Below are 27670 nucleotides of genomic sequence, written 5' to 3' on the forward strand. Positions count from 1 at the left end.
CACTTTTTCAAAGTCTCATATTTCGTGAATATTTCAGTATTTTTTAAAAGGTAAAAATTTTGTAAGTACTTGCAAAGAATCAATTCAGCAAGCAAGTTTCTCTTAACTACTCCTATGATTAAAATTTCCATCAAGCCAGATAACAACCATAAAAAATACATTTTTGCAAGAAATATAGAAGCTGACTAAAAGGATGGGAAAAATAGCAAATTCCAAAAAGAACCATTATATAAACTTAAATATGAACAAACATACCTTACACAGCTGCTATTATTTAGGAAAAGTTTCTCTAGATTAAATGATTTATGCAAAGAAGTATCTTCTTGAGTACAGAACACACACATACTTCCTCTTGAGAAAGATGAGCTTGGCCTTAGAGTCTTAGTCTTCGAAACATAACTTGTAATTAACATAGTAAAATGAGCTCAAATAGAGGGTATAATGGATACTTTTTTAGTTTTAAAAGAATTTGAGATTAATATTGAATTCTTTAAAAGTAATATCTGAAGAGTTAGCCATCATATATTTTTATTTTATTAAAAGATATTTTAAAATTTGGGTAATTACAATGGTGACAGAAAACCAGCTTCATACCAAAAATACACTTTCAATTACTTTATCAAGCAAATAAAAACAATCTTCATTTATTTGCTCTTTCCAGAAGTTATTGTACAATAAAAATTTAATATAAGACAGACATGTGATTAATTATACATACAAAATGAACATGTACTGAATGTTCAGAAACAAAAGTAAAAATAAATAGCAATGATAAAACTTTGGAAAAAATAATGTGCATTTTAGTTGTGGAAAATATGACTCTTAATTATATACACAGTTATACTTAATAGAAAGCCATCTTTAAAATTGCACAAAACATGATACCAATAAAGTATAATATTTTATGGCATATAATACTATATTCCTAGGGAAGTTTGTTCCTTAAGTCCAGAATATAAAACACTTAGGTCTGTAATATAATAAAAGGTAATGCAGTATTGTTCGAGAAAGACTGTCTTCCTCACCTCACATTAACCTGTAGTAATCCTACAAAAGCCTGTACAGGAAATTTCACAAAAAGAAATATTAAATAATTATTGCACCCACTTCATGCTGACTAAACAGCCAAAAATGGGCTTCAAAGTAAACTTGATGGTCATTTAATATTTTCAATAATTTTTATATTAAAGACCATTTCTTTGTTCTATAAAAACACTTGTTTAATCATGATTGGCAATCTCAGCACAAGAAAATCCTGGCAAAATGGAGTCGGCTTTTGCTTACCTTATTTTCATGAATAAAATACTTCAAGAGATAAGAATTTATAGAAAAGAAAATTAATGCTCAATTCACTTACAACCAAAGAGTCTTATCAGGAGTATTATTCATTACTTAAAAATCCTATTTAAACTCCTTTATAAGAAAATCAAGGGTAACATCTCCACCTGTATTATGGCACAGCCCTCTCAAGTCAGAGAAAAATACACTTTGGGGTACCAGAAAAAATTGCACAAAGCTTAGGGGCAACCTGAAAAGCTCTTGGTGAATAAAAAAATATGTGCAGACTTAATTACAAATATTTACATTCAAAACAGAATTATGAGTTAGCGGCAGCTGCTCAATACCAACAATTTACAGGTATTTCAAAAGGTATGATAATGTGTCCACAGTGTTTGTGTCCACAATTGAATGCATAGATTACAGGAAAGATTATGGTTCTTCAGTCTGTTACCTATCATATTTACAAAACAAAATTGTTTATTTACCATTTGAAAGCTGCACGATCAAAAGAACTGAGCAAATATTTTATTATCTTACATGAAATATACCTTAAGTACTACTGATTTCAGTCATTTGTTCGACAACTTGCCCTAAAATCTCATCAACTACATCAACATCATAATTCACTTGCTGAAGATCAAGATCAGGCACAATCATAGCCAGCAGTTGTCCTACATTAACTCGAAGAGATCGAAGTTTGATGCTGCAAATACAAATATTAAATTATATTAGATTAGATGAGCATTATAATATAAGTAAATATTCATGTAAAACTTAAAAATTAAAAGTGAAATATTAAACTCAAATCTCTTTAGAATGAAAAACAATTACACAAAAAGAAAAGCAAAACTTCCCCTAGAGCAACACGTGGACCCCAACCTTTTTGGCACCAGGGGACTGGTTTCATGGAAGACAATTTTTCCATTTTGGGGGGCAGTGTGCCATAGCAGCAGTGATGCCAGCTGCCACCCCATTCCTAAGTTTCATGGAAGACAATTTTTCCACTGGGGGGAGAGGGGGGCAGGTTTGTGTGTGCAGGTGGCAGTGTGGACGGCAGAGCTCTGCAACCCCAGGGTTCGGGACCACAGTTCTGTAAGACATCCATAATTGTATAAGAGGAAAAATAGTTCTGTAGTCAAATAAGCTTACAAAACATTGGGTTGAATAATGGTAGATAAGCTTTTTTTATATTGAAGGACTTCTCTGAACCTATTACATGCTCAAGTTCCTGACAATCCATTTTACCTTGTATTTACAAAGAACACTGTTTTGTTGAAAACATTGGGAAACCCTAGACTAAGATGATCATTAACATTCATTCCAAGTTTATGAATGTCAACATTCTATACTCTAAAAAAAATGCCAAAAAGCACTTAAGCAATAAATACCTGAACTATATGGCAGCCTTTGCCTTTAAGATTGTGTTAGACACATGGAATGAGTGTTACAGTTGTTCTTCTTCCTTACCCCCCACAATACTGTAAGTCCATATTTAATTCAGATACTGATTTTTCTAGGGTAGATATCTCTGAAGGCATCATGATGCTTATCTTTGGTTGACAATGCAGAAAAATGTGATTGTGAGCATGTTAGTTTTGTGAGCTTTCATGGTAAGATTAATTCCATTGGGCCTTTGAGAAAACATTACATCACTCCCCCTGCCATTTATTATTCAAGCTTTCCACTCATATTCAATCAAGGGCCTATGATTCAAATTCCTTTCTGCTTTGCTTTCCAGAAGTTACTAGCCATTCTATGTCCTATCAAGAATATCCTCTTTGTAATAATCAAAACCTTTTCCCTACATGAAAAGCAGACAAATGACTAGCATAACCCTCTTACCCATCCTTTCCCTTAAGTCTCTGACTGTCCTTGGCTGCTTCCTGCTGTCTAATGGACGTGTCATGGATTCCTATTTTTAATGTTTAGATCAGCACCATCCAAGAGAAATAATGCCAGCTCCATATTCAATTTTAAATGTTCTAACAGCCAATTAAAAAGCAAAAGGAAAAAGTAAATTTTAGTACTATATTTTATTTAGCCTAATGTAGCCAAAGTATTATCATTTCATCATGTACTCACAATAAACTTTATTAATAAAGTATTTTACATCTTTCATACTAGGCCTTCAAAAGCCAGTGTGTGCTTTATACCTAAAGCATACCCTAATTCAAACTAGCCACATTTAAGTGTCAACAGCCTCATGTGGCTACTGGCTACCATATTGGAAAATATAGGACTAAAAGACTATCAGTTACTCAGAGTTTAGTGTGTAAGAGAATCGTCTGGGAACTTGTTTTAAACAGTTTCTAATTCAATAAATTACAGTAAGGCCCATTTCTATAAGCACCATAGATGCTTGTGGTCCTCATTTTCAGAAACATTGATCAAGCCTCTCTTTTTTTTACCCCTTGGCCTCCATGCTTATACACACTGCTCTTCTAATTCCATGAACAGATTTAACGAAATCCTTGAAAAAGTTAAGCAAAAAGACAAAGTAATATGAGTAATGTCAAGTGAGGGTGGCAGGAGGTATTTCTAAACAACAATTAGACCTGTTAGGTCTCAAGTCATATATCAGCAGGTAGAGCTGCACAATTTTAGCCTTTAATGACTATTTTTGAATGGTAAACCATTCACACCACTCACACTGTGATGCCCTGAACTTCTGCCTACTCCACTATTAAAAACGAATCTAAACAGAACCCCAGGCACATTTTATATCTTACTGATATAGGATAATCATTAATTTACTACTTGTTTTAATAGAATTTCTTTCTAATATTACCTACACTGTGGCAATTTTTAATAATTTTGTGATTTCCTAAAAGTTAAGATTAGGGAGGACAAATAGTGAAATAAGGACAGCAACCTATAAAGAAATGATGCCAAGTATGAAACTAAATTAAAAAAAAAATCAGGCTGAAAGAGTAAGTTTCAGTAACAGTCCCCCATCTTCTACTCATGGCCAAATTCACCCATTCTTCAAGACCAAGCTCAATTTTCACCTTTTCCCCCAAAAACTTTTGCAAACCACTCTGAAGAATCAAATGCTTGTTTTCTTCTAAATTTCCATTCCACTTAATTAAGAACCTAAACAGTCAGCAACCTGAAGGAAAGGATGATGAAGTGTTACTTCTTTTGTATCTCGTTCATAATGTTAAGGTCACAGTGGACGGACAATCAATAACTTCTTTTGACAGAAAATTATCTCTGTGATATGTGTTAGCAGATAATGCTAACCACAGCATACCAAGCAGTATGCTAACCATAACTGCACCCACACATAATATTACCTTTCCCCATCCATGTAATTTACAGACTCCTCAATGTTACTTGAAGTTGAAACATCTGTTGCTATCTGCTGACTTGTAGATTTTAATTGCTCAATTTGTGTTTTGAGTTCTTCACACTGTGAACGGATCTGTGATTTTTCCACTTCCAATAATTCAACCTGACAAAAAATATAAATGAATTTTATAACTGTAAAATTTAAAAATACTAATGTCAAAGTGCAAATTTAAGCTAAGAAATGTAGAGAACCTGCTTGATAAAATTACCAACTATCGAAGCACATTAAAACACACATAAAAGCCAATAATTTTCTACAAACAAAACTTCATTTGTTTATAGTTTTACTTCTGTATCTTTTTACACTGAGAGAATACAAAATATTAATTACCACTTCACTAAAAACAAGTGGTACCTAGAAACTAAAAAACCAAGATACTAATGCCTTTATGTTAATTAACGTAACAGTGGCTTTCATTTCTTACACTCAACAGCTATAAGTTATTAAGTTACAACAGTGACTTTATACTAATTTTTATATATAGTCCCCGACTTAGGATTCAACTTTACGATGGTGCAGAAGCAATATCCATCCAGTAGAAACCATACTTTGAGTACCCATACGACCATTCTGTTTTTTACTTTTATTACAGTATTCAATAAATTACATGAGATATTCAACATTATGATAAAATAGATTTTGTATTAGATGATTTTGCCAACTGTAGGCTAATCCAAGTGTTCCAAGCACACTGAAGGTAGGCTAAGCTAAGCTATGATATCAGGTAGGTTATGTGTATAAAATGCATTTTCGACTTAATATTTTTCGCTTACAGTGGTTTACTGGGAGGTAATCCCACAATAAGTCAAGGAGCCTCTGTATTTTATGAACTAGCTCCTGAGTGAACACATCAAGATGTGTGTTTGAATAAGCAGTTACATCACAATTATTTCCAGAAAGAGAGTACAATACCACACTGTGGTTTCCAAACTCTTTTTAGCAGGAAACTCTTTCAAAGGCCACACACACAAAATATATAAAACAGATAAAAAAAGGAGCTACCTGAATTTGAAGTGGGGGCATATGAAGAGACTGTTACTTATCTCCTATCATTTATTGTTTTTCTCCTTCTTCACCAATAAAAGAACTGAAGACTACATTTCCCAGGCAACCATTAGCCAGGCAACTAAGTTGTGGCAGATGGAATATAAGAAACTTCCAGGAACCACACCCCCTTCTCTTTCCTGCTGCCTGGACTGTAGATATGATGGCTGGACCTGAAGAGCCATCTCAGACCACAACTGAATGTTGAGAAGCAAAGCAATAATGCAGAAGGTGCCTACATCTCTGATGACCATGGAAGCTACCACTTTATCTGGGGTATTATGTCACTTACATACAAACCTAATCCTAAAACAGAGTGCATGATTAAAATCAAGATACGCCAGGGTGGTGGCTCATGCCTATAATCTTAACACTCTGAGAGGCCGAAGTGGGAGAGGAATGCTTGAGCTCAGGAGTTTAAGACCAGCCTCAGCAAGAGTGAGACCCCATCTCTACCAAAAACAGAAAGAAATTAGCCAGGCAACTAAAAATAGAAAAACAAAAATTAGCTGGATGTGGTGGCACACGCCTGTAGTTTCAGCTACTTGGGAAGCTGAGGCATGAGGATCACTTGAGCCCAGACGTTTGAGGTTGCTGTGAGGCAGGCTGACACCACCACACTCTATCCAGGGCGACAGAGTAAGACTCTGTCTCAAAAAAAAAAAAAAAAAAAAAAAAAAAAAAATGAGGATACCACCATCACCATCTACCTCGAATGGTTATTGTAAGGCATATACACACACACACACACACACACACACACATATATATATATATATATATATATTTTTTTTTTTTTTGAGACAAGGCCTCACTTTGTTGCCCAGGCTAGAGTGAGTGGCATCAGCCTAGCTCATAGCAACCTCAAACTCCTGGGCTCAGGCAATCCTGCTGCCTCAGACACATGAGTAGCTGGGACTACAGGCATATGCCACCATGCCCAGATAATTTTTTCTATATATATTAGTTCGCCAATTAATTTCTTTCTATTTATAGTACAGACGGGGTCTCGTCCTTGCTCAGGCTGGTTTCAAACTCCTGACCTCGAGCAATCCGCCCGCCTTGGCCTCCCAGAGTGCTAGGATTACAGGTGTGAGCCACGGTGCCTGGCCTGTAAGGCATATTAATTATGAACACAGGCTGGGCACAGTGGCTCATGCCTGTTCCCAGACCTTTGGGAAGCTGAGTTCAAGACCAGCCTGACCTTGTCTCTAAAATAATAATAATAATAATAATAATAATAATAATAATAATAATGAATGTAAAGTTCCTACTATATTGAGTAACTGTCTTAATGGGGTCTTGTTATTCTAAGCAGAATAATTCTCCATTGTATAGCAATGTTCTGTGTGCTATGGGCCATTTACCATACCTGACCACCACTCATTATTTTCCAGCAATGCACATTTTCCTCAAGACACTGAAAGAACCCAAACTGTCCTTATACATTTCCATATGTCCCCCGGAGGCCAACTCCTCAGTTAAGACTAGTGGAGTAACAGACAATACACAGAATTATTATTAAGTGAAAGTATTCTAATCTAGCATTTGGCAGTTCTTTAAGGTTTAAATGACCCTGGATTCCCACTGACTATATGTTAGGATGATATAACTCACCTCGCTTTTATACTGGTCCCTCTCAACAGTGCATTTGTCCAGTTGCCTAAATACATCGTCAAGCTGCACAGCCATTTCATCCATTTCACTTTTACTCTCACTATTGGAACACTGACCACACTCAGCCTTTACATTTTGCAAATCACTACATTGTTTTTTCAGCCTTTCTATTTCTTCCAAAGCTTGCTGATACTGATACATCATATGGTCTGGACTTTCAGATTTGCCATTAATACTTTCAAGTAAAAATACAGCGTCAGTCTCAGTAGATTGATGGCAAGTTTCCTTCTTCACATATTTGTCATTCATTTCTAGTATCCTCTGTTGTAACACATTGATTTGGTCAGTAAACATATGACACTGTCTTTTATAATTTTCTTTTTCTTGGGTGACTAGAAGTAACTCATTTCTCAGTTCTTGTAATTGGAAGCCAGCATCATCTGAAGATTTATCAAAAGTTTCTTGGGTTTCAGGTACCTTTGCTTCAGCTTCTACACAGGAGGGCAGTGTTGCTGTATCATTTCTTCTATCTATCTCATCTTCTATAGTTTCTTCCTTTTTAACAACTAAATTTGGTACTTCAGTCTGGGTAGCTGCAGTATTTCCCTGATCACACTTGTATGACGAGGTGCTTGTTGAACTAGTCTGGCCACAAAGTTCATTATCACTCACAAACTCTACCTGAACATTACTTTGCTCAATATGACTCTGTTCCAATTTCATTTCAACATCTTGATCTACTGCAGGTTTGGGAGTACTGTTTTCTTCTAAGATGATGACATCTTCATCATCATCCTCATTTTTATAAACCGAATTTTCAAATGCTTGATTACTCAATCTCCGATTCTTTACATTCAAGATTGAGGAACGAGTAGAAAGTCTCCGTTTGAGGCTGGAAAAAATTTTATATGTAAGATTATAAAATATGAATATGAACAAAATAGAAGACCTGTAAGTAATCATTCTAATGAATAAGGTATTGTAACAGTTTTATAACTATTTTGAAATTCTAAGAAATGCCCAAGCTCAGTTTTTTAAATGACACATTGTACAGTACTGACCACTGATTTAATGAAATAGAGATTTTCTCCTTTTACAGATGAAGAATCAATTGACTATGGAGATCTCTTTGAAGTACCAGATCTGTAAACTGATAAACATCCCTTCATTCGATGTCCTCCAGGCATTTCAATGTATACATATCCAAAGAAGAACAATACCTACCTAGAACCATTCTTGTATTCTCAAGCTTAGGGACTGGCATTGCCATCTTTATGCCCATATCATATTCAGTGATCAAAGATAAGCCATAAAGCAAACCAGTACTCCCTATCCTTTTTATATAAAACAATTTTCCCTAAATTAGAAATTGCTTTTTTTATATAAAACAATTTTCCCTAAATTAAAATTGCTTCATTTTTATATAAAACAATTTTCCCTAAATTAAAAATTGGCTAATTTTCTTCATTTGCATAGTTTTCTATAAATTTATCTATCACCAATGGATTACTTTTGTCCACACTTAGAGGAATATTTGTACTGGTTTGCTATTTGGGCATTGTGTTATACCTCCAAGATCTCAATCCTCTTTCTTTTTTTTTTTTGAGACAGAGTCTCGCTTTGTTGCCCAGGCTAGAGTGAATGCCATGGCATCAGCCTAGCTCACAGTAACCTCAAACTCCTGGGCTCAAGCAATCCTCCTGCCTCAACCTCCCGAGTAGCTGGGACTACAGGCATGCGCCACCATGCCCGGCTAATTTTTTCTATATATATTAACTGGCCAATTAATTTCTTTCTATTTATAGTAGAGACGGGGTGTCGCTCTTGCTCAGGCTGGTTTCGAACTCTTGGCCTCGAGCAATCCACCCGCCTCAGCCTCCCAGAGTGTTTGTGATTACTCTCTCATATTGAGGGAGCACAACCTCCAATAGCATCTTGAGAAAAGGTACATGAGACATAACAAATACAAGAAACATTCTTATTCTCCTCTCAAGTTTATTGCTGGCTTGACTTTCAGATAGACTTCCAAGTTGAAAATTATTTTCTCAAAAATGTAAAAGCATCACTCCATTTTCATTTACCATTCAGTGTTCCTGCCATTCTAATTCCTGATCTTTTGCTGCTAATCTGTTTTTCCTCTCTGAAAAAAAAACCTCTCTCTTAGAAAAACTCTCTCTGAAAAAAAAAACTCTCGTATTCAAATGTTGGCCCTCTTGCACTGATACTTTGTCTTTATCTTCCAACTATTTATCTTTTTGTTCTAAGAGATTTGTTCAACATCTACCCTACTTCCCCTCAATACATTCCCTTTATTTTCTCCTACTCCCTTTGTTTCAGTTTGTTGTCCCATGTTGGAGATCACACATCTGGTGATCCCCAGCTGTTTAAGAGTGAAACTGACTAGCAGCAGTGAGGGCTGAGCCTGTGAGTGAAAGGGTGCCCAAACTGCATCATCCAGGGCTTTTTGTGGGGGTGGGAGGGAGAGCCCAGGGAGAGAAGGGACAGAAGTTAGATTTTTACCACTCAGTCTTCAAATTTTCCCTACTCCCATTTTCCAAAATAAATGGCTCACCTACATCTTCAGCAATAAAAACTACTTCAGAAAGAAAATTTCCTATCTCTGATAGAGGAAGTGGCAGGAGGTCTAAGCAGCAGTCCCCAACCTTTTTGACACCAGGGACTGCTTTTATAAAAGACAATTTTTCCAAGGTGGGGGGCATCACTGCCTCATCTCCACCTCAGATCATCAGGCATTGATTTCTCACAGGGAACGCATAAAACTGGGAACCCTCACGTGCGGTTTGCAGAGGGGTTCACGGTCCTATGAGGGTCTGCTGTCACCACGGATCTGACGGAGGGCAGGGCTCGGGTGACGGGGAGTGGCTGTGGGTGCAGGTGGGGCTCTGCTTGCTGCCCTCCTGCTGTGTGGCCTGGTTCCTGGGGGCCATGGACCACAGGTCTACAGAACAACTTTTCCTTAAACTATTAAGCAAGTCTCTTGTTATCACCTCTATCTATCTGTAATACCCAATGCTTCCAAGTTCTGAGACTTTCTAGGGATCTGTGGAGTAAATCAGTTTGCTTCTTGTCATATTTCCACCCTCCTCCAGTGGGCTTAGGTTTCAGCTTTCTCTGGTCCGCTTTATCAATTACCTCATTTACTCTGCCCCGTTTAATTCGCCTATTATTTTTCTTATGACGCTAATTCCTATTTGTCTTTCCTAAGGCTGAGTTTAGGTACCATCTTTCCACAAACTTTGGCTTTATAAATTTAAGAATAAATACAGGCTTTACAAATTGTTTAAGAAAAAATTTCCCTCTTTATTCTCTTCTTCCATTTTGATGGAAGCCAAATTTTAAAATATTTTGTCTCTTGTCTGTAGACTACAGACCATCTTTAAAAAGAAAATCCAAGATTATGGAGACCAATTTTAAAAAAAAAAAAAAATCACACAAGTTCTTAATTAAGAATCAATCCACACGACTGTAATCCTAGCTCTCTGGGAGGCCAAGGTAGGCGGATTGCTTGAGGTCAGGAGTTCAAAACCAGCCTGAGCAAGAGCATGACCCTGTCTCTACTAAAAAATAGAAAGAAATTAATTGGCCAACTAATATAGAGAAAAAATTAGCCAGGCATGGTGGCACATGCCTGTAGTCCCAGCTACTCGGGAGGCTGAGGCAGTAGAATCGCTTGAGCCCAGGAGTTTGAGGTTGCTGTGAGCTAGGCTGACGCCAGGGCACTCACTCTAGCCTGGGCAACAAAGCGAGACTCTGTCTCAAAAAAAAAAAAAAAAAAAAAAAGAATCAATCCAGCTCCAAAATGAGTCACCAATACATAGGCTACAAAGACCAAACTATTTTAGATTATGTCTTCCTTCATTTATATATGCATAAAGGCAGTTATTTACAATGGTCCTTGATATTTACAATGGTCTTTGAGGTCAAAAATTCCTTTGAGAATTTCATGAAGATTACAAAACCTCTATGAAAATCTGACCCCACTATCTCAGAGAACCTTGTTTCAATGTTCCTCTTTCAATAACATCAGATGTGGTTGGTCTGGTCTACTAGTTCTTAGACATCATGCTCATTCTTCTTCTTCACCTTTGTTCATTCTATTATCTTGGAATCGGCCACCTATGCAGAGGACTGTACTATTTTGAGAACTTCAGGCACTGACCTGAGTACTGTACATCACAAAGCCTTCCCTGATCATTTAAGATGGATAACTATTCATTCATGTATCACTTATACCATTCCTTCTCCCTTTCTTCTTCAAACCAAATATAGTAAGTGCATACAGTGTGCCACGGGCTATACTAAGAACTTTTGGGTCACAACTGACATTACAGTGTTGTACTGTTAATTGCTTCAACTTTTTTTCTTTTTTTGAGACGGAGTCTTACTCTGTTGCCCAGCTAGAGTGCCTAAAATTCCTGGGCTCAAGCGATCCTCCTGCCTCAGCCTCCCGAGTAGCTAGGACTATAGGCATGAGCCAACTTTTTCTTTACTTAGACACTAATCATCTTTTTAAAAGGAATTTTCATACTATATAGAAGCTCAAAGAGGTGAAATCTGGTCAAACTCCACATGAATACAATTAATTTTTTAGCTTATTTAAATAGGTGGCAGAAGTGGGGTAGGAATAAATTTAGACCCTAAAAGCAAAGTAAATTGTCCTTAAGACTTTTTATATTCGCATGACCTACAAATCCCTAGAACTGCATTACTGCCATACAAGTGTCAAGTAAAAGCTCTGTTTATTTAATATTGCCCAAATGGAAAAACATATCTTAGCTACTGACCTGCTGTTCTCAGGTTCAGACTGGGATGAAACTCGATGATTATTTATAAGTCTTGTTGCGTAAGAATTTGCTGTTTCTGAAAGATGTCCTCTTGAAACACTTTCCCTCGCAGGAGAAAAGCTCTGACTTGAAACAGGGGTTGTCCGAAACAACTGTTCAGGATTAATCTGCTAGAGGGGAAAAAAAACTTAAAGGAATTATTTTAATGCGACATACCCAAACACGAGATATAATCTTCCCTCTCCCCCTTATCCCAGAAGACACTGAGAACCATCCTAAACATGTTAATTCCTTTAACTACCCCCATGGATTGACAAATAGACCAATGTGCCAAATCCAGCCTGCAAGTGGGCTAAGAATGATTTTACATTTTTAAAGGCTGTGAACTAAACAAAACAACAAAGCAAAGAATATGCAACAGAGACTGTGTGGCCTAAAAAACCCAAAAGATTTACACTATGCTGTGATCCCTATAAGACTTATCACGATATAATAAAAACTTATTTTTCTAAGACAAGGAAGTTGTATATAACCAGAGATACTGCCCTTAAAAACCAAAGCCTACTATTCTTTTCCTCTAGTGCTAGTCTCACCCTCAAACCATCAGCACTATTGTAGAAAACACTTCAATGAAATTGTAAGTAAACATACACATACATCTATAGCAGAACAAAACATCCACATAAGAAGTACACAACTATCTACTCAATGCACAGTCCACAAGGTACGATTGTTCAACTTTATAATGGTGAGAAAGCGATACCCGTTCAGTAGAAACCATACTTTCAGTATCCATAAAACCATTTTGTTTTTCACTTTCAGTACAGCATTCAATAAATTACGTGAATATTCAACACTTTATCATAAAACAGACTATTTTAGATTATTTTGCCCAACTAATATAAGACTAATGTAAGTGTTCTGGGCATACTGAAGGTAGGCTGGGCCAAGCTACGATGTTTGGTAGGTGTTTTAAACTCATCTTCAACTTGACAGCATTTTCAAATTATGATGGGTTTATGGGGTTGTAACCCCATCATAAGTCAAGGAACATGTACACTCAGCCAAGGCTCTTTAATACTACTAAGCATTAAGAAATGGAAAGGCCTGATAGAGTAGTCAACAAAGAAGAAGAAAAACATTGTTGTTTTTGTTGAGGTTAGCATTAACATATGGCTTCCTGGGTGTTCCTGTGACTTTTTCCTTACCTGCCTACCTAACAATAAGATTTTCGATAGAGGGTTTTTCTTTTCTCAGAAGATACCTAACAATAAAAATGAGCAGTTTGAATGACGTTGTTGTGTTAGTAAGTTAAAGCTAGAAAGGAGGACAAGGAACTGAATAAACCAGATCCCTTCAATATGTTATATAAGCCCTTAACACCAATATTCAGTATTTTTTAAACTAAGCACTACCCAATATAAGATACAGCTATAAAATGAAAGGCTTAATTACCCGAGTGATTGCTTCTGGTCTGATCCTGTATTTTTCCTTGTTGCTTTAAAATAAAGGTGAAAAATTAACATATTTACTTCACTGTGTCTCAATTCCATTTCCCAATGATATACCTGCCATTTCACTATTGAGTTTACTATGAACTATACACTGAACTGTGCTTCAATTTCATTATAATCAGTAGTAAGTTCTCAGGGGACTATTTTGTACCTTTTATCTCAGTAGCACCCTAATGTCTGCCTGAATTTTTTCATCCCCACAGGCATGAATCACAGACCACTGAATGGAATATCACATAGGATTCTAACTGGTTTCTTACCTCCAATACTGTGACTAGATTTAGTACACTACACATCAAAGCCATCTGAAAGATTCTTAATGAACTTGGTCTTCTGTATACAGTACATTAGCCTAAAGTCACCCTGGCTATTATTACCCAAGTTATCTATCCCATTTCCATTTTTCTCATTCACATATTTACTCTAGTTAAACTAAACAAATGATCTGTTTCCCACACACTCCTGTCTTTTGTAATAGGCCCACAAAGGCCTATTACAAAAATGACATCTTTCATAAAGTTTCCTGATCCAATTCTGCCCACCCCTCTCCAGCCTGAAAAAAATCTCTCCTTATGAGCTCCCTTATGGTACTGGATCATAGCTTCTCCAGCACTCACCAGTTTATAATTGGTAATATATGTGTCTCTCCTTCTTTGTTATACCTTCTCTAAAAGCTTGTAAAGGGGCATATATACTAATGATTCATCTGTGTATGACTCAAAAAAGATACTCTTATGCAAAGTATCTTATAGCTAGGACAGCAATAAATAAGAGGTAAATAAACAGCAAGTATCCACAGCATAATTTTTTTTAAGTACTTGATATTTTGTACTCCATGTCATAATCTTTCTTGTTATACTAGCTTTACCTCCAGAGAAGCATCAACTAATGTTACCAACACATCACTGTTCATAATTTGGGCACTACTCCCTCACCATACATTAATATAACACTTACTTCTTTTTGTAGGTTTTTTCATAAGTGGGATGCACCAAATCCTCATCTTCAGGTTCTTCTGGAACCTCACAATTTCTAGTCAGAAAAACCACATGGGATTAACACATTACTAATGCCTATTCATACATCCTGAACAGTACTTTCTGCCTTTCCAAAAAGGGTACTACCAACTATGTGATACCTGAACTGTGGGTCAGGGTTATTGGAGCAATACCATTTTTCTGGAAGTTGATCTATCCCATCTGGTAATTTTCGCCACTTTAGACAGGAATCACATTGAACCCATGTCTGATCAGGACGTTTCCTGTAACAAAACAAGAACAAAATATTAACATGGAAATATGGACTCTAAATACTTCATTAGAGTTTCTATATCATTTTTACCACAAAACACCCTATTATTTAAGTCCTTTCCTAAAAATTCTGTAACATACGTGGTTTTTTGTACAGCAATTTAAATTTTTAAAAATAACCACTCTGGTTACCTTCAAAAGTTTAAAGGCTGCAGCCCAATTTAAACAAAGTAATTTAAATGTCCATTTAATAGCAAATTGTTAAATTTGATTTTTTGTCTGTTTGTTTTTTGAGACAGAATCTCACTCTGTTGCCCAGGCTAGAGTGCTGTGGCGTCAGCCTAGCTCACAGCAAATTCAAACTCCTAGGCTCAAGTGATCCTCTTGCCTCAGCCTCCAGAGTAGCTGGGACTACAGACATGCACCACCATGCCCAGCTGATTTTTTCTATATATTTTTAGTTGTCCAAGTAATTTCTTTCTATTTTCAGTAGAGAGGGGGTCTTGAACTTCTAACCTTGGGCAATCCTCCTGCCTCGGCCTCCCAGAGTGCTAGGATTATAGGCATGAGCAACCACACCTGACCTAAACTGTTAAATTTGCTCTATGGTAATGACAACTTAGAATTTCAACTCAGTCTTTCCCTGAAGTTTTTATATATATATATGTGTGTATATATATATATATATATATTTTTTTTTTTGAGACAGTTTCGCTTTGTTGCCCAAGCTAGAGTGAGTGCTGTGGCGTTAGCCTAGCTCACAGCAACCTCAAACTCCTGAGCTCAAGTGATCCTCCTGCCTCAGCCTCCTAAGTAGCTGGGAATACAGGCATGTGCCACCATGCCCGGATAATTTTTTCTATACATATTAGTTGGCCAATTAATTTCTTTCTATGTATAGTGGGGTCTCGCTCTTGCTCAGGCTGGTTTCGAACTCTTGACCTCAAGCTATCTGCCCGCCTCGGCTTTCCAGAGTGCTAGGATTATAGGCATGAGCCACCGCGCCCGGCCTCCCTGAAGTTTATATTAAGTTAGCATCTGTAATGTCAAATCTACAGTATATTTATTAGCACAATAAACCACTGAAGTACAGAAAATAGAGGTTATATTAGTATAATTTAAATAATTTTAGTTATATAATTACATTTTTACCTTTTATTACAGCATATTTCTGAATAAAATTTGTACATTTAGTTTACAAAATGCTTTTATATTTTTCTCATTTGAAAATTGTGATTCCTATAAAGAATTTATGTACACCATTTTACATATGAAACCTTCACCTTAATGCCAATAACTTTAAAAATCTAGTTTTTAAAAAATCATTTAGACATTTATATAAAACGTAACAATCCAGAAGTTTATAAAGTAAAAAGAAACCCCTTGTTTCAGGAAATTAAAACTGTTAATTTTTTGAATCCTGGAAGAAATTTTCTACACTTAACAAAAGTATGCATATGTAGATGGATACTTTAAAAAAATGTAAAATTTATACAATGAGCTGCATTTTTTGTTTTCATTATATATCTCGGATATTTTTGCATCAGTACACACAGATATTACTCATTCACTCATTTATAGCATTGCCCCTATGTGCTAGGTGTGTTACTAAGTGCTTGTCAGACATCATACTATTTAAGTCTTACAACTCTAGGAAGTACGTGTTATTAATGTTCTCATTATACAAGCTTACAAGGGGCCAAGTAACATGTTCAATGTCACATGGCTAAGCAGAACTAGAATCTGAACTCAAATTTGGCTTTAGACCCAGTCCCAACGATTACATTATAATCAGTGTTTTTCAAACTATGAAATAGGATCCATTAGTGGATCATGAAATCAATTTAACAGGTCATGATCACCATTTTTAAAATGAATAAATGATTATCAGCACACATACTGTTTCATGAATTCTTTGTGTATGTATACATGTACATTTATTCATAGATTTTGCAGTGTGCTAATTCATGTTGCAGAATTTATTTCTTACTATAAGTTAGAGTCATAAATTTATGTAACACTGTAAAATCACTATACTTTCCAATACCACATCTTGCCTTCTGAGTTGACATTTTTTAAATGTACTTACTGTATATCTTCAACTGGCAAATTTAGAGGATATTCTGCATTTTTCTTCACTTTCATTTCATTCCAGTAATCATTCAGCTTTTCTCCTAGTGCTGCTATTGTAAGCCTTAAAAAAGTGCATTATAAATTCAAAACAATAATAATTAAATCTTTTCAAACACAAGAGAAATATAAATAATCTAGTAACGATTAGATGAACACTGTGAGGACGAAAAACTCCAACATGTACAGTTAGCATGTTAACATACAGAACATCCAAAGTATAACTGACCCTTGAACAACATGGCTTGAACTACAAGGGTCCACTTATAAGCAGATTTTTTAAAATAAACATACTGAAAAATTTGAGATTTAAAACAATTTGAAAAAAAATTTGTAAAAGGTGTCATGAATGTATAAATGCAGATATTAGTCTCTTCTATCATTTACTACCAATAAATATATACAAGTCTATAATAAAGTTAAAATTTATCAAAACATACACAAACCATACATAGCATCATTCAGTCAAGAGAAATGTAAACAAATGTCAAGATGCAGTATTAAATTATAACTACATAAAGTTAACTATAGTACATACTGTACTACTGTAATAATTTCATAGCCACCTCCTGTTGTGGTGAGCTCAAGTGTTTCAAGTAGTGGCTTAACACATTAACTGCCATGTGAGTTGTATTTAACTCATGCTATTAATAGTTTTGAGCCTGGAGCCTTGTAAAGCATATGTAACTCAAACATCTCCTTGCCTGGGAGCCTCGTGAACTATTTTTCAAGTTGCACATAACTCATGCACAGAAAACAGTAAAAAATAACAAATTTTTCCTTAAATTAGAAATGATCATTTGTTTTCGAAGTTTGTATCCTATTTTCGGAATAAAACACCATGGCCCCAAGGAAAAAAAATTTTTTTTCCTAGAGTGGCAGTCAATGTATTAAAACGCCAAGTGACAGTAATCATCTCCAGGAGGCAGGAGTTCCCAGATGCCATTAAGAAAATCATCAAGGAGAAAGGGTATGTGCCTGACCAGGTTTTTAATACAGAAGAAAGTGCCCCCTCCTGGGGGGGAAAAATGCTACAAAAGACATTAGTAAGTGATACTAATCACCTCCACATGTTTGTCTCTTCAGGAAATTTTGAAACACAGTAAACCCTGAACTCCCTCAGTTCTCACATATTTTTCATTGTGTTTTGTGGAATCCTGCAAACCTTGAACACTAACTACCATGGGACCCACACAAAATGCCACTAGTGATGCTGTTAGTGCGCCTCCGAAGCAGAGAAAAACCATGGCATTACAAGGAAAGGTGAACTGCTTGATATGTACTGAGACTGAGTTCTGCAGCTGTGGTTGCCCACCACTTCAAGATAAATGAATCCAGCATTATGGACCACTGTAAAAACAACAAAAGGAAATTCACGAAGCTATTGCTGTACAGGTACAAAAACCTTACACTTTGTCTGAAATACCTTTTTATCTTGTGTTGAAAATGCAGCTTTTATTGTGGGTGCAGGATTACTATAAGAAAGATATAGACTCTGATATGACTCAATAAAAAGCAAAGTCATTATATGATAACTTAAAGCAAAAGAAAGGTGAAGGATCTAAAGCTGAGGAATTTATGCCAGTAAAGGATGCTTTAATAATTTTAGAAACAGGTTTGGCTTAAAAAAAAAAGTCAAGATAACAAAAGAAATAGTTGCTGCTGATCAAGAGGCAGGAGTTTCCAAATGCCAATAAGAAAATCATTAAGGAGAAAGGATATGTGCCTGACCAGGTTTTTAACTCTTTGCACTCGCTTGTTTTCTCCATTCCTTTATTCTACTCGGGATTTAATTTTTTAAATACCCCAGATTTTACAAAGCACGGCAGTAGAATAAAAAACTGTTGTTTCTTTTCATACAAACTTATTTGGATTTTTTTATATTTCAAATTATTGATACATTCAAAGAGTAATTTTAATCTCTATAATTTTTGCTAACCATGTCGAGTCACACTCGACATCTGAGTGCAAAGGGTTAATGCAGAAGAAAGTGCCCCATTCCTGGGGGGGGGGGAGAGCTACAAAGGGCATTTATTACTAAGGAAGAAAAGCACATTCCAGGATTTAAGGCAGGAAGGGATAGGCTAACCCTGCTGCTTTGTTAAAATGCAGTCAGGTTTATGATCAGGATTGACCTTTTTTATTTTTTTTTGTGAGACAGTCTCACTTTTTTTCCTGGGCTAGAGTGCCCTGGAGTCAGCATAGCTCACAGCAACCTCAAACTCTTGGGCTCAAGCGATCCTCCTGCCTCAGCCTCCCTCCTGCCTCAGCCTCCCGAGTAGCTGGGACTACAGGCATGCGCCAACATGCCCAGCTAATTTTTTCTATATATATTTTTAGCTGTCCAAGTAATTTCTTTCTATTTTTAGTAGAGATGGGGTCTCGCTCTTGGCTCAGACTGGTCTCAAACTCCTGAGCTCAAACAATTCACCCTTCTCTGCCTCCCAGAGTGCTAGGATTACAGGCATGAGCCACCACGCCTGGCCAGGGTTGACCTTAATCTATAAAGATGATGCTAACCACAGTCTTGAAGGGAAAAGAAACACCAGCTGCCAGTCTTTTGGTTGTACAAGACCTGTTGTTGTGTCTGAGCAACTTATGTTAAATGCTTAAAAAAAGGGGGGGGGGAGGGGGAATGGAGAAGAGGAGGCCTGGACCCAGAGAAATCTTTTTGTTTTTTTATTAAAGGGACAGGGTCTCACTGTATTGCCCAGTCATGAACTCCTGGCCTCAAGCAATCCTCCCACCTCGGAGGCATGTGCCCTGTATCCAGTGAGAATCCTTTTTCTGGTTCCATAGATGCTTTGCCTCTGAAGTCAGGAAGTACCTGGTCAGTAGGAGACTGCCTTTTAAAGTTCTTTAAAGTACTTTAGGACTTTAATATAGGACAATACCCCTGGCCACCCAGAACCCCAGGAGTTCAACACCAAAGGCATCCAAGTGGTACTTGCCCCTAAACACGTTTCTAATTCAGCCTTTAGATCAGGGATGTCATAAGACATTAAGGCTCATTACACAGCACTCCATGGAGGGAATCATCAGTGCTGTGGAAGAGAGAACAGAACCCTGGCAGAATATCATGAAAGTCTGGAAGGACTGCACCACTGAAGATGTCATTGTTGTTATAGAAAAAGCTATAAAAGCCATCAAGCCCAAAACACTAAATTCCCACTGTATCCAGATATTATGCATGACTTCACAGGATTTACCATAGGGCCAATTAAAGAAACCATGAAAGAGACTGTGGGTATGGCCAAAAAAGAAAAAAAAAAAAGTGGGAGGTGAAAGGTTTCAAAATGGATCTTGCAGAAATTCAAGAGCTAATAGATGCCACAATACCAGAGAAATTAACGAGACAACCTGATGGAGCTGAGTGCTTCTGAAGCAGTGCCAGACAATGAGGAAGACAAAGAAGCAACAGTGTCAGAAAATAAACTGATGTTGGAAAATCTGGCAGAACAGTTCCATTTATTTAATACTGCTTTTTGACTCCTTTTATATATGGACCCTTCTGTGATAGAGGCACTGAGACTAAAGCAAATGGTAAAGAAGGACTGGTACTGGACAGAAACATTGTCAGAGAATGAAAAGGCAAAAAAGTCAGACAGAAATTTACGATCTATTTCAATAAAGTTAGACTGTGTGTGCTGCCTTTCCTTCCATCTCCTATACCTCTTAAGCCTCTGCCGCCCAAGAAAGCAAGACCAACCCATCCTCCTCCACCTACTCAATGTAATGATGATGATGACGACCTTATGATAATCCATTTCCACTTAATGAATAGTAAATATATTTTCTCTTCCTTATGATTTTCTTAACATTTCCCTTCAGCGGTCCTCAGCCTTTTTGGCACCAGGGACTGTTTGCATGGAAGACTGTTTTACCATGGAAGGGAGGTATGGTTTCAAGTGCATTACATTTATTGTGCACTTTATCTCTATTATTATTAAACTGTAACATATGATGAAATAGTTACGCAAGTCACCACAGGTTGGGGCCCCCTACAGTCTAGCTTACTTTACGGTAAGAATACAGTAATATGATACATATAACAGCCAAGTTGACTGTTTATATCAATGATAAGTCATAGGCTTCTGGTCAACAGTAGGTTATTAGTAGTTAAATTGGGGGGGGGAGGTCAAGTTAAATGCTGATTTTCAACTATATGGGGTGGGGGCAGGCGGTGCTCCTATTCTGTGTTGTTCAAGGGTCAGTTTAATATTGTCAACTACAGGTACAGGTTGAGCATCCCAAATCCAAAAATCTGAAATGCTCCAAAACTTTATGAGTGCTGACATGATGCTCAAAGGGAATGCACATTGAAGCATTTCAGATATCAGATTTTTGGATTTGGGCTGGCTGCTTGACCAGTAAGTATAATACAAATATTACAAAATACAAAAAAAAAAACCCTGAAATCCAAAACACTTCTAGTCCCATGCATTTCAGATAAGGGATACTCATTCTGTAATAGTTTTATTTCTTTCCTTCAAACTATTTTAATTTTCATTTCTTTTTCTTGCCCTATTGTACTAGTTACTTCCTCAAGAATGATAATGAATAGCTAATATTCTTATCTCATTATGCCCTTTGATTCATGGTTTTCCAAGTGTTCCTTTTAAAAAAAAAAATCACAAATGGGTTAATGGGTGCTGTTAATGGGTGCTGGCGAGAATACAGAGAAAGAAGTGCAGAAATTTATCAAGTTTTTTTTCTGTCTATAAAGATGACCAAAAGAGTTTTCATTTTAACATCAATATGATGGATTACACTGATTTCTGAATATTAAAACCACACATGCTATCCTGGAGTACAGCCCACCTGGCTTTAATGGTATTATCCTTTTAACATGTCACTGGATGGTATTATTTTAATTAAGACTTTTATATCTATAATCATGAGAGAGACTGACATAAATTTCCTGTTTTATAATACGCTCTTGAGCTTACTGTCAAGGTTATGTGGCCTCAAGAAACCTTTAAAAGAGTTTTGTGTAACACAGATGCCTTAGTTTTTGTGAATAGTGCTGCAATAAACATGGGGAGTGCAGATACATCTTCAATATACTGATTATATTTTCTTTTTAATGTATACCCAAGTAGTGGGATTGCTGGATATATGGTAATTCCATTTTTAGTTTTTTTGAGAAATCTCCATACTGTTCTCCATACTGGCTGTGCTAATTTACATTCCCATCATCAGTGTGCGAGTGTTCCTTTCTCTATATCCTCGCCAGCACCCATTAACAGATAAATATGGTATATGTACGCATGGAATATTATTCAGCCATAAAAAGAATGAAACCCTGTCACTTGCAACAACATGGATGGAACCAGAGTACATTATTTTAAGTGAAATAAGTTAGGCGAAGAAAGACAAATACCACATGTTCTCATTCATATGTGGGAGCTTAAAAAAAAAAAAAAAAAAACAACAAAAACTGATCTCATCGAGATACAGTAGAATGATGGCTACCAGAGGCCAGGAATGGTACAGTGGACAGGAGGATAAAGAAGAGTTGGTTAATGAGTACAAAAATACTGTTAGAAGAAGGAATAGGATCTAGTGTTCGGTAGCACAACAGGGCAACTATAATTAACGGTAATTTATTGTATATTTAAAAATAATTAGAAAAGTAGAATTGGAACGTTCCTAACACAAAAGTGGTAAATGCTTGAGGTGATGGATATCCCAATAACCCTGATTTGATTATTACACATTGTATCCTTGTATAAAAATAATTTATGTACTCCACAAATATGTACAATCATTATGTACCCACAAAAATTTTAATTTAGAACTTAAATTTAATGTGAGTAGTTCTGAATTTATTCAGTTTCAAAGGAGTATGTCCACATCATCTAAAATGGTGAAAAATTGTTCATGCTACCACCTTGTGTTTTTAGTTTCTGTAGGATCTGTAGTAATCTCTTCCTTTTCACTTCTAATATTGATGATTTGTGTTTTCTCCTTTTTTTCCTGGTGAATCTTATAAAAGAACCTTTTGGCTTTTTGATCATGTCAGTTATTGATTTATTGTCTCTTGGCTCCAAATCCAGTCCAGGTTCTGGTACTCTATTATTTGGCCAGACTGTAGTAACTTCCCAAAGGAGCTCCAGCTGTGCCCCAAGGCCATCCTCTGCCCACTAGCAGTCTTCTGCTGGTTTCATAAGCTCACAACCTCAAGTAACACAGGGCACTTTCTACAGACTAGCTCGCGCCCTCTGGCAATGGTAGGCTGTGTCTACAGACCAGCAGGCCTTCTATTTACCTATTTAAATTATTGACTTTTTTTAAAGTTTATTTTGGAAATACTTTCATAACATTTTCTATGCTAACTTTTTTTGCCATCATGTGCATATTTTTATATTTAATTATGAAAGTATAATTACATTATAGAACTTTAAGAAAATGGGTGGGTGAGGGGCTTACACAGAAAACTAATTTTACCATCTTCATCCATTCTAGGAGTTGTAATCTACTCCATCACAAGTAGTATATTCTAACCTATCTTTACTGATGAGGTATTTCTGAGATTCAGAGAAAATAGGGTAAGTTCCTGCTTTCTTGGTAATCCATTTCCTAGGAATCTCAGTCAATAATTTAAATAGGTAACATACCTGTACTCATTAGTATAGTCGAAATCTTGTTTATTATGAGTTGGCTTAAGGAAATTACACTCTATAATTCCAACTACTCCAACACCCATGTTGTTGGCCTGAAAAAATAAAATGAAATCAGCAATTTAAAGCATAAGACATGATGTTTGAAATAATTACCCGTAAACAAAGACTTATAATTTGTATAAAATATTATGATTCTCATGAAATTTAGACTGAAAAAAACAAAACCACTGGTAGGTGTTTATTTTTCTGGGAGTTAATTCCTAAAAACATTAGAGCCTTCCTTCAAAATCATTTCCACACTTTACAATTATCCATTTAGACAGTATTATCATCCCCAATGTTACACAGGGGAAAAAGGACTACCTTCACTAGGATACAATTTCTTCAAGAATAGTAACCACGAATGTTCATCTGGATATCTGTGGTGCCTAGCAAAGGCTCTGGCATATAATATTCCCTAAGTTTCCTAGACAGAAGCTAGTAGTTTATCCAAAGTTACACATCCAGTTGCTAATGATGATAAAGTTAAAACCTAGGTCAGTTGAATTAATTATTTTTAAACCCTGCTAGCTAAAATATTGAACTTAAAGTATATGAGTCATATTCTGGTTATCTTCATGTGATTAACAAGTATATTTTGTTCATGACTACAGCTTACTTCTGAGTTTGCATACAAAGAAAGTAATGTATAACTATAAAATGAAAATTTTCATTAACACTACAGACCAAACCATACAAATCTAACTGTAATCCTGCTCTATTAAAGACCGTCAGTGGTTCCTCATCTCACACCATTTGTAAACCATGTTAATAAAGACTCCCTCAAGTTGTAGTTCTTGTCTATCTTTTTTCCAACCTCATCTTCCTGTCTTTCTCTCATTCCTCTGTTCCCCTCTCAATATATGGTTCAGCCATAGCAAATTACTCCCTTTGTAATATCATACTCTCAGAAGCCTCTTTCCCTTCCTTTGCAGATGTTCTCTCTCCCTAGAAAAAGCCCTTTCCAGACTTTCCAACACAGTGAAGTCAACTGGTACTCATCTCAATCAACACTTTCTCTAAGAAAGCTTTTCTGATGCTTGCAAGGATGTTCCATAGTCCCCCTCACCAAACTAAGCTCTAGTGGCATGCTCAGTATCTTGTCATATTTTTATGCTGAACATCTAGCATGGCAAATCATGATGGGTATCTGCTACCTATTTAATGCTCAGTGAATCCACAGAATGCAAATATTAGGCCTAGTCCCCCATGCGGTAAGGTCAAATATTACAAGTTTACTATAACAGCCTATTTTTACAAGGTCGAACTTAATCAGAAATTGTACACAATGCAAATTTAACTGGATTGGAAAAACAGACTATATATATCACAGTTAAGTCAGATTGATAAAATAATAAAAGAAAAAATTTACACTCTGTAGCAGATACATTGTTTCTTTTGAATCCTAAAACACTGAAGAAGTCCTATTACCAAAAATGCATTTCTAACTGCCAGTGACATTCATTAACTTTAACAGCACATCATATAATATTTCTAGCACAAATTAGTGTTCATAAATGAAAAATATCATTTAAAATAAATGTCACTGTACCTCATATCATGGTTGTCAGATTTTAATTTTTTGCTTTTATTTAATATTTAATAATTATTATTACTAGGAAAACAAAGAAACTAAATGGTTGTCAGATTTTTTAATTTATTTTCTGAGTGAAATTAGTGGTTGCAAAGAAGGGCCCAACAAAGTTCATTTACTTCTGCAAAAATGCCATATCCTGGGCTCAAGCCATCCATTTTTAAAAATATTTATTTATTTATTTATTTTGAGACAAAGTCTCACTCTGTTGCTCAGACACAGTGGTGTCATCCTAGCTCTCGGCAACCTTAAAACTCCTGGGCTGAGGCAATCCTCCTGCCTTAGCCTCCCAAGTAGCTGGGACTACAGGCACGCACCACTGTGCCCAGCTAATTTTTCTATTTTTTTAGTAGAGACAGGGGTGTCTCACTTTTGCTCAGGGTGATCTTGAACTCTTGCCCTCAAGTGATCTTCCCACTTCCTCCTCTCAGAGTACTAGGCATGAGCCATCACACCTGTCTCATGCCATGTATTAATAGAATAAGTGAAGCAGAGTTACAACCTTTGTTGAATTGTGTTCAACACAAATTCACACTATTATATTGCACAGAGCACACATCATTCTACAAAAAATTTAGAATGAAGACAAACAGAAAAGAAAAACCAGAGAACTGTAAAACAAAACTATGCCTAGCCTTAAAACATTTAAATAAAGTTGATGCTCTGAATTATCACTGAATTTATCAGTGGATCCATATCCAAATGCAGTCAAAAGATGTGTGTCTGTGTCTGAGATCCAGACTATTAGGTTTTACGCAAGTTGCTTAACCTATTTATTAGCCTCAATTGCCATATCTGTAAAATGGGGCAAAAGAAATATTCTGCCCCCCCGCCATGGGATTGTCCAGGATCAACTGAAAAATCAATGTAAAAGTTCAAATGCCATACTAAAGCTATTTTTAAAAGACTGACATTTAAAAGTCATAGGTAAAAAAAGCACAGCAAAATTATTTCACATTTGACCCCCAAAAAAGACATTTTCTTTTCAAATATAAAGCTTACCCTTAACTGACATCCAACTTTTTCATAAGCTTTGATGAGTCTATTTCTGTGATACATCATTATCCCATAGTGATCTTTATTTCTGCAGTTGAATCCAAAAGTAATTCTCACTGTTTTAGTCTTAAAATGTCAAGGAAAATTCTGAACATAAAACCTCACTCACTTCAAATCATCCTTTCAAATTCATTATTTAGTAAGTACAAAAGTACACAATGAAGGGCAAAGCTTGAGAGGATGAGAATCCATACTAGGATAAAGGGGGAAAGGGGCAATGGAGATACACTTGATTGACAAATCTCTATACTACAGAATCATGAAAAGGAAAAGAAAGGATACTAAAAATTTGGGTCGATAAACGTCACGTTCAATGTAGGCAAGACTCTTCGAAACAAGCTGTGTCTTCACTTTTTGTCCACGTAAGATGATCTGCATTCTTGGCTTTAGGTATAATATACTGCAGTAAGCCTATGAAGAAATATAACAATATTTGTCCTTCCTAAATAATTATCAACAGGTTTGCTCAACATTAAGATGTGGATTTAAAAAGAAACCTATCACCTTGTTTTTTTTTTTTTTTTTTTTTTTGAGACAGAGTCTTGCTTTCTTGCCTAGGCTAGAGTGAGTGCCGTGGCGTCAGCCTAGCTCACAGCAACCTCAAACTCCTGGGCTCAAGCGATCCTCCTGCCTCAGCCTCCCGAGTAGCTGGGACTACAGGCACAAGCCACCATGCCCGGCTGATTTATATATATATATATTAGTTGGCCAATTAATTTCTTTCTATTTTTATGGTAGAGACGGGGTCTCGCTCAGGCTGGTTTTGAACTCCTGACCTTGAGCAATCCGCCCGCCTCGGCCTCCCAGAGTGCTAGGATTACAGGCGTGAGCCACCGCGCCCGGCCTATCACCTTGTTTTGATAAAAGACACTTCAATAAAATAATATAGACTACAGAGCTTTATTAGTTATTCTGATTTTTCATTAAAATAAACTCAGTACCAGTAAAAATGATTTGCAGAATACAATCTACTGACCTATATATATAGATGCTCATGTATTATTGAATGCATAGAAGTTACAAAGCAGCATGTACAGTATGATCTCATTTTAATTTTTAAAAAATGTATATATGTAAAAAAAGAACATTTTCTGACTTTTCTGTCAAATACATATACTGCTATTATAATTTAAAAAGCAGAAATAAATTTTATTTAGGCAAAAATAATGAACAAGATCCAATATAAACAGAATATATAAGCTCGACAAATAAAAAACTTCTAAATTACGCATCAAAACTTAAAGTAGACAAACAATGCTTTCTCAAAATTGAGCTGTAACAACCAGCAGTCATTAAAAATGTTTTCATTTCTTTTTATTTTTAAAAAAATTTAAGTCTAGTTAAGTGCAGCAATGGAAGTGG

The 27670-nt window shown here is 36.1% G+C and overlaps 1 protein-coding gene across 4 annotated transcripts in view; it reads right to left on the bottom strand.

Annotated features, from left to right (window-relative positions):
• Positions 1 to 511: 511 nt before the first annotated feature.
• MORC3 (MORC family CW-type zinc finger 3) overlaps positions 512 to 27670 on the bottom strand; it is a 48173-nt gene continuing 21014 nt past the window's right edge. For 2 of the 4 annotated variants that reach the window (XM_012782926.3, XM_076000321.1), the window contains 11 exons: positions 26591 to 26719; positions 26255 to 26374; positions 23614 to 23711; positions 16953 to 17057; positions 14752 to 14874; positions 14571 to 14645; positions 13555 to 13597; positions 12100 to 12266; positions 7295 to 8186; positions 4578 to 4735; positions 512 to 1984 (listed from right to left, as the gene is read on the bottom strand). In XM_012782926.3, coding sequence (XP_012638380.1) covers positions 1831 to 1984; positions 4578 to 4735; positions 7295 to 8186; positions 12100 to 12266; positions 13555 to 13597; positions 14571 to 14645; positions 14752 to 14874; positions 16953 to 17057; positions 23614 to 23711; positions 26255 to 26374; positions 26591 to 26719 — 2064 coding nt within the window. In that variant the 3' untranslated portion in view covers positions 512 to 1830. Of the gene's footprint in view, positions 1985 to 4577; positions 4736 to 7294; positions 8187 to 12099; positions 12270 to 13554; positions 13598 to 14570; positions 14646 to 14751; positions 14875 to 16952; positions 17058 to 23613; positions 23712 to 26254; positions 26375 to 26590; positions 26720 to 27670 lie in introns of all 4 variants that reach the window. The other 2 variants (XM_012782922.2, XM_076000317.1) reach the window with 1 other exon arrangement.

Source organism: Microcebus murinus, chromosome 1 (assembly GCF_040939455.1).
Source record: "Microcebus murinus isolate Inina chromosome 1, M.murinus_Inina_mat1.0, whole genome shotgun sequence".
Classification (NCBI taxonomy): Eukaryota; Metazoa; Chordata; class Mammalia; order Primates; family Cheirogaleidae; genus Microcebus; species Microcebus murinus.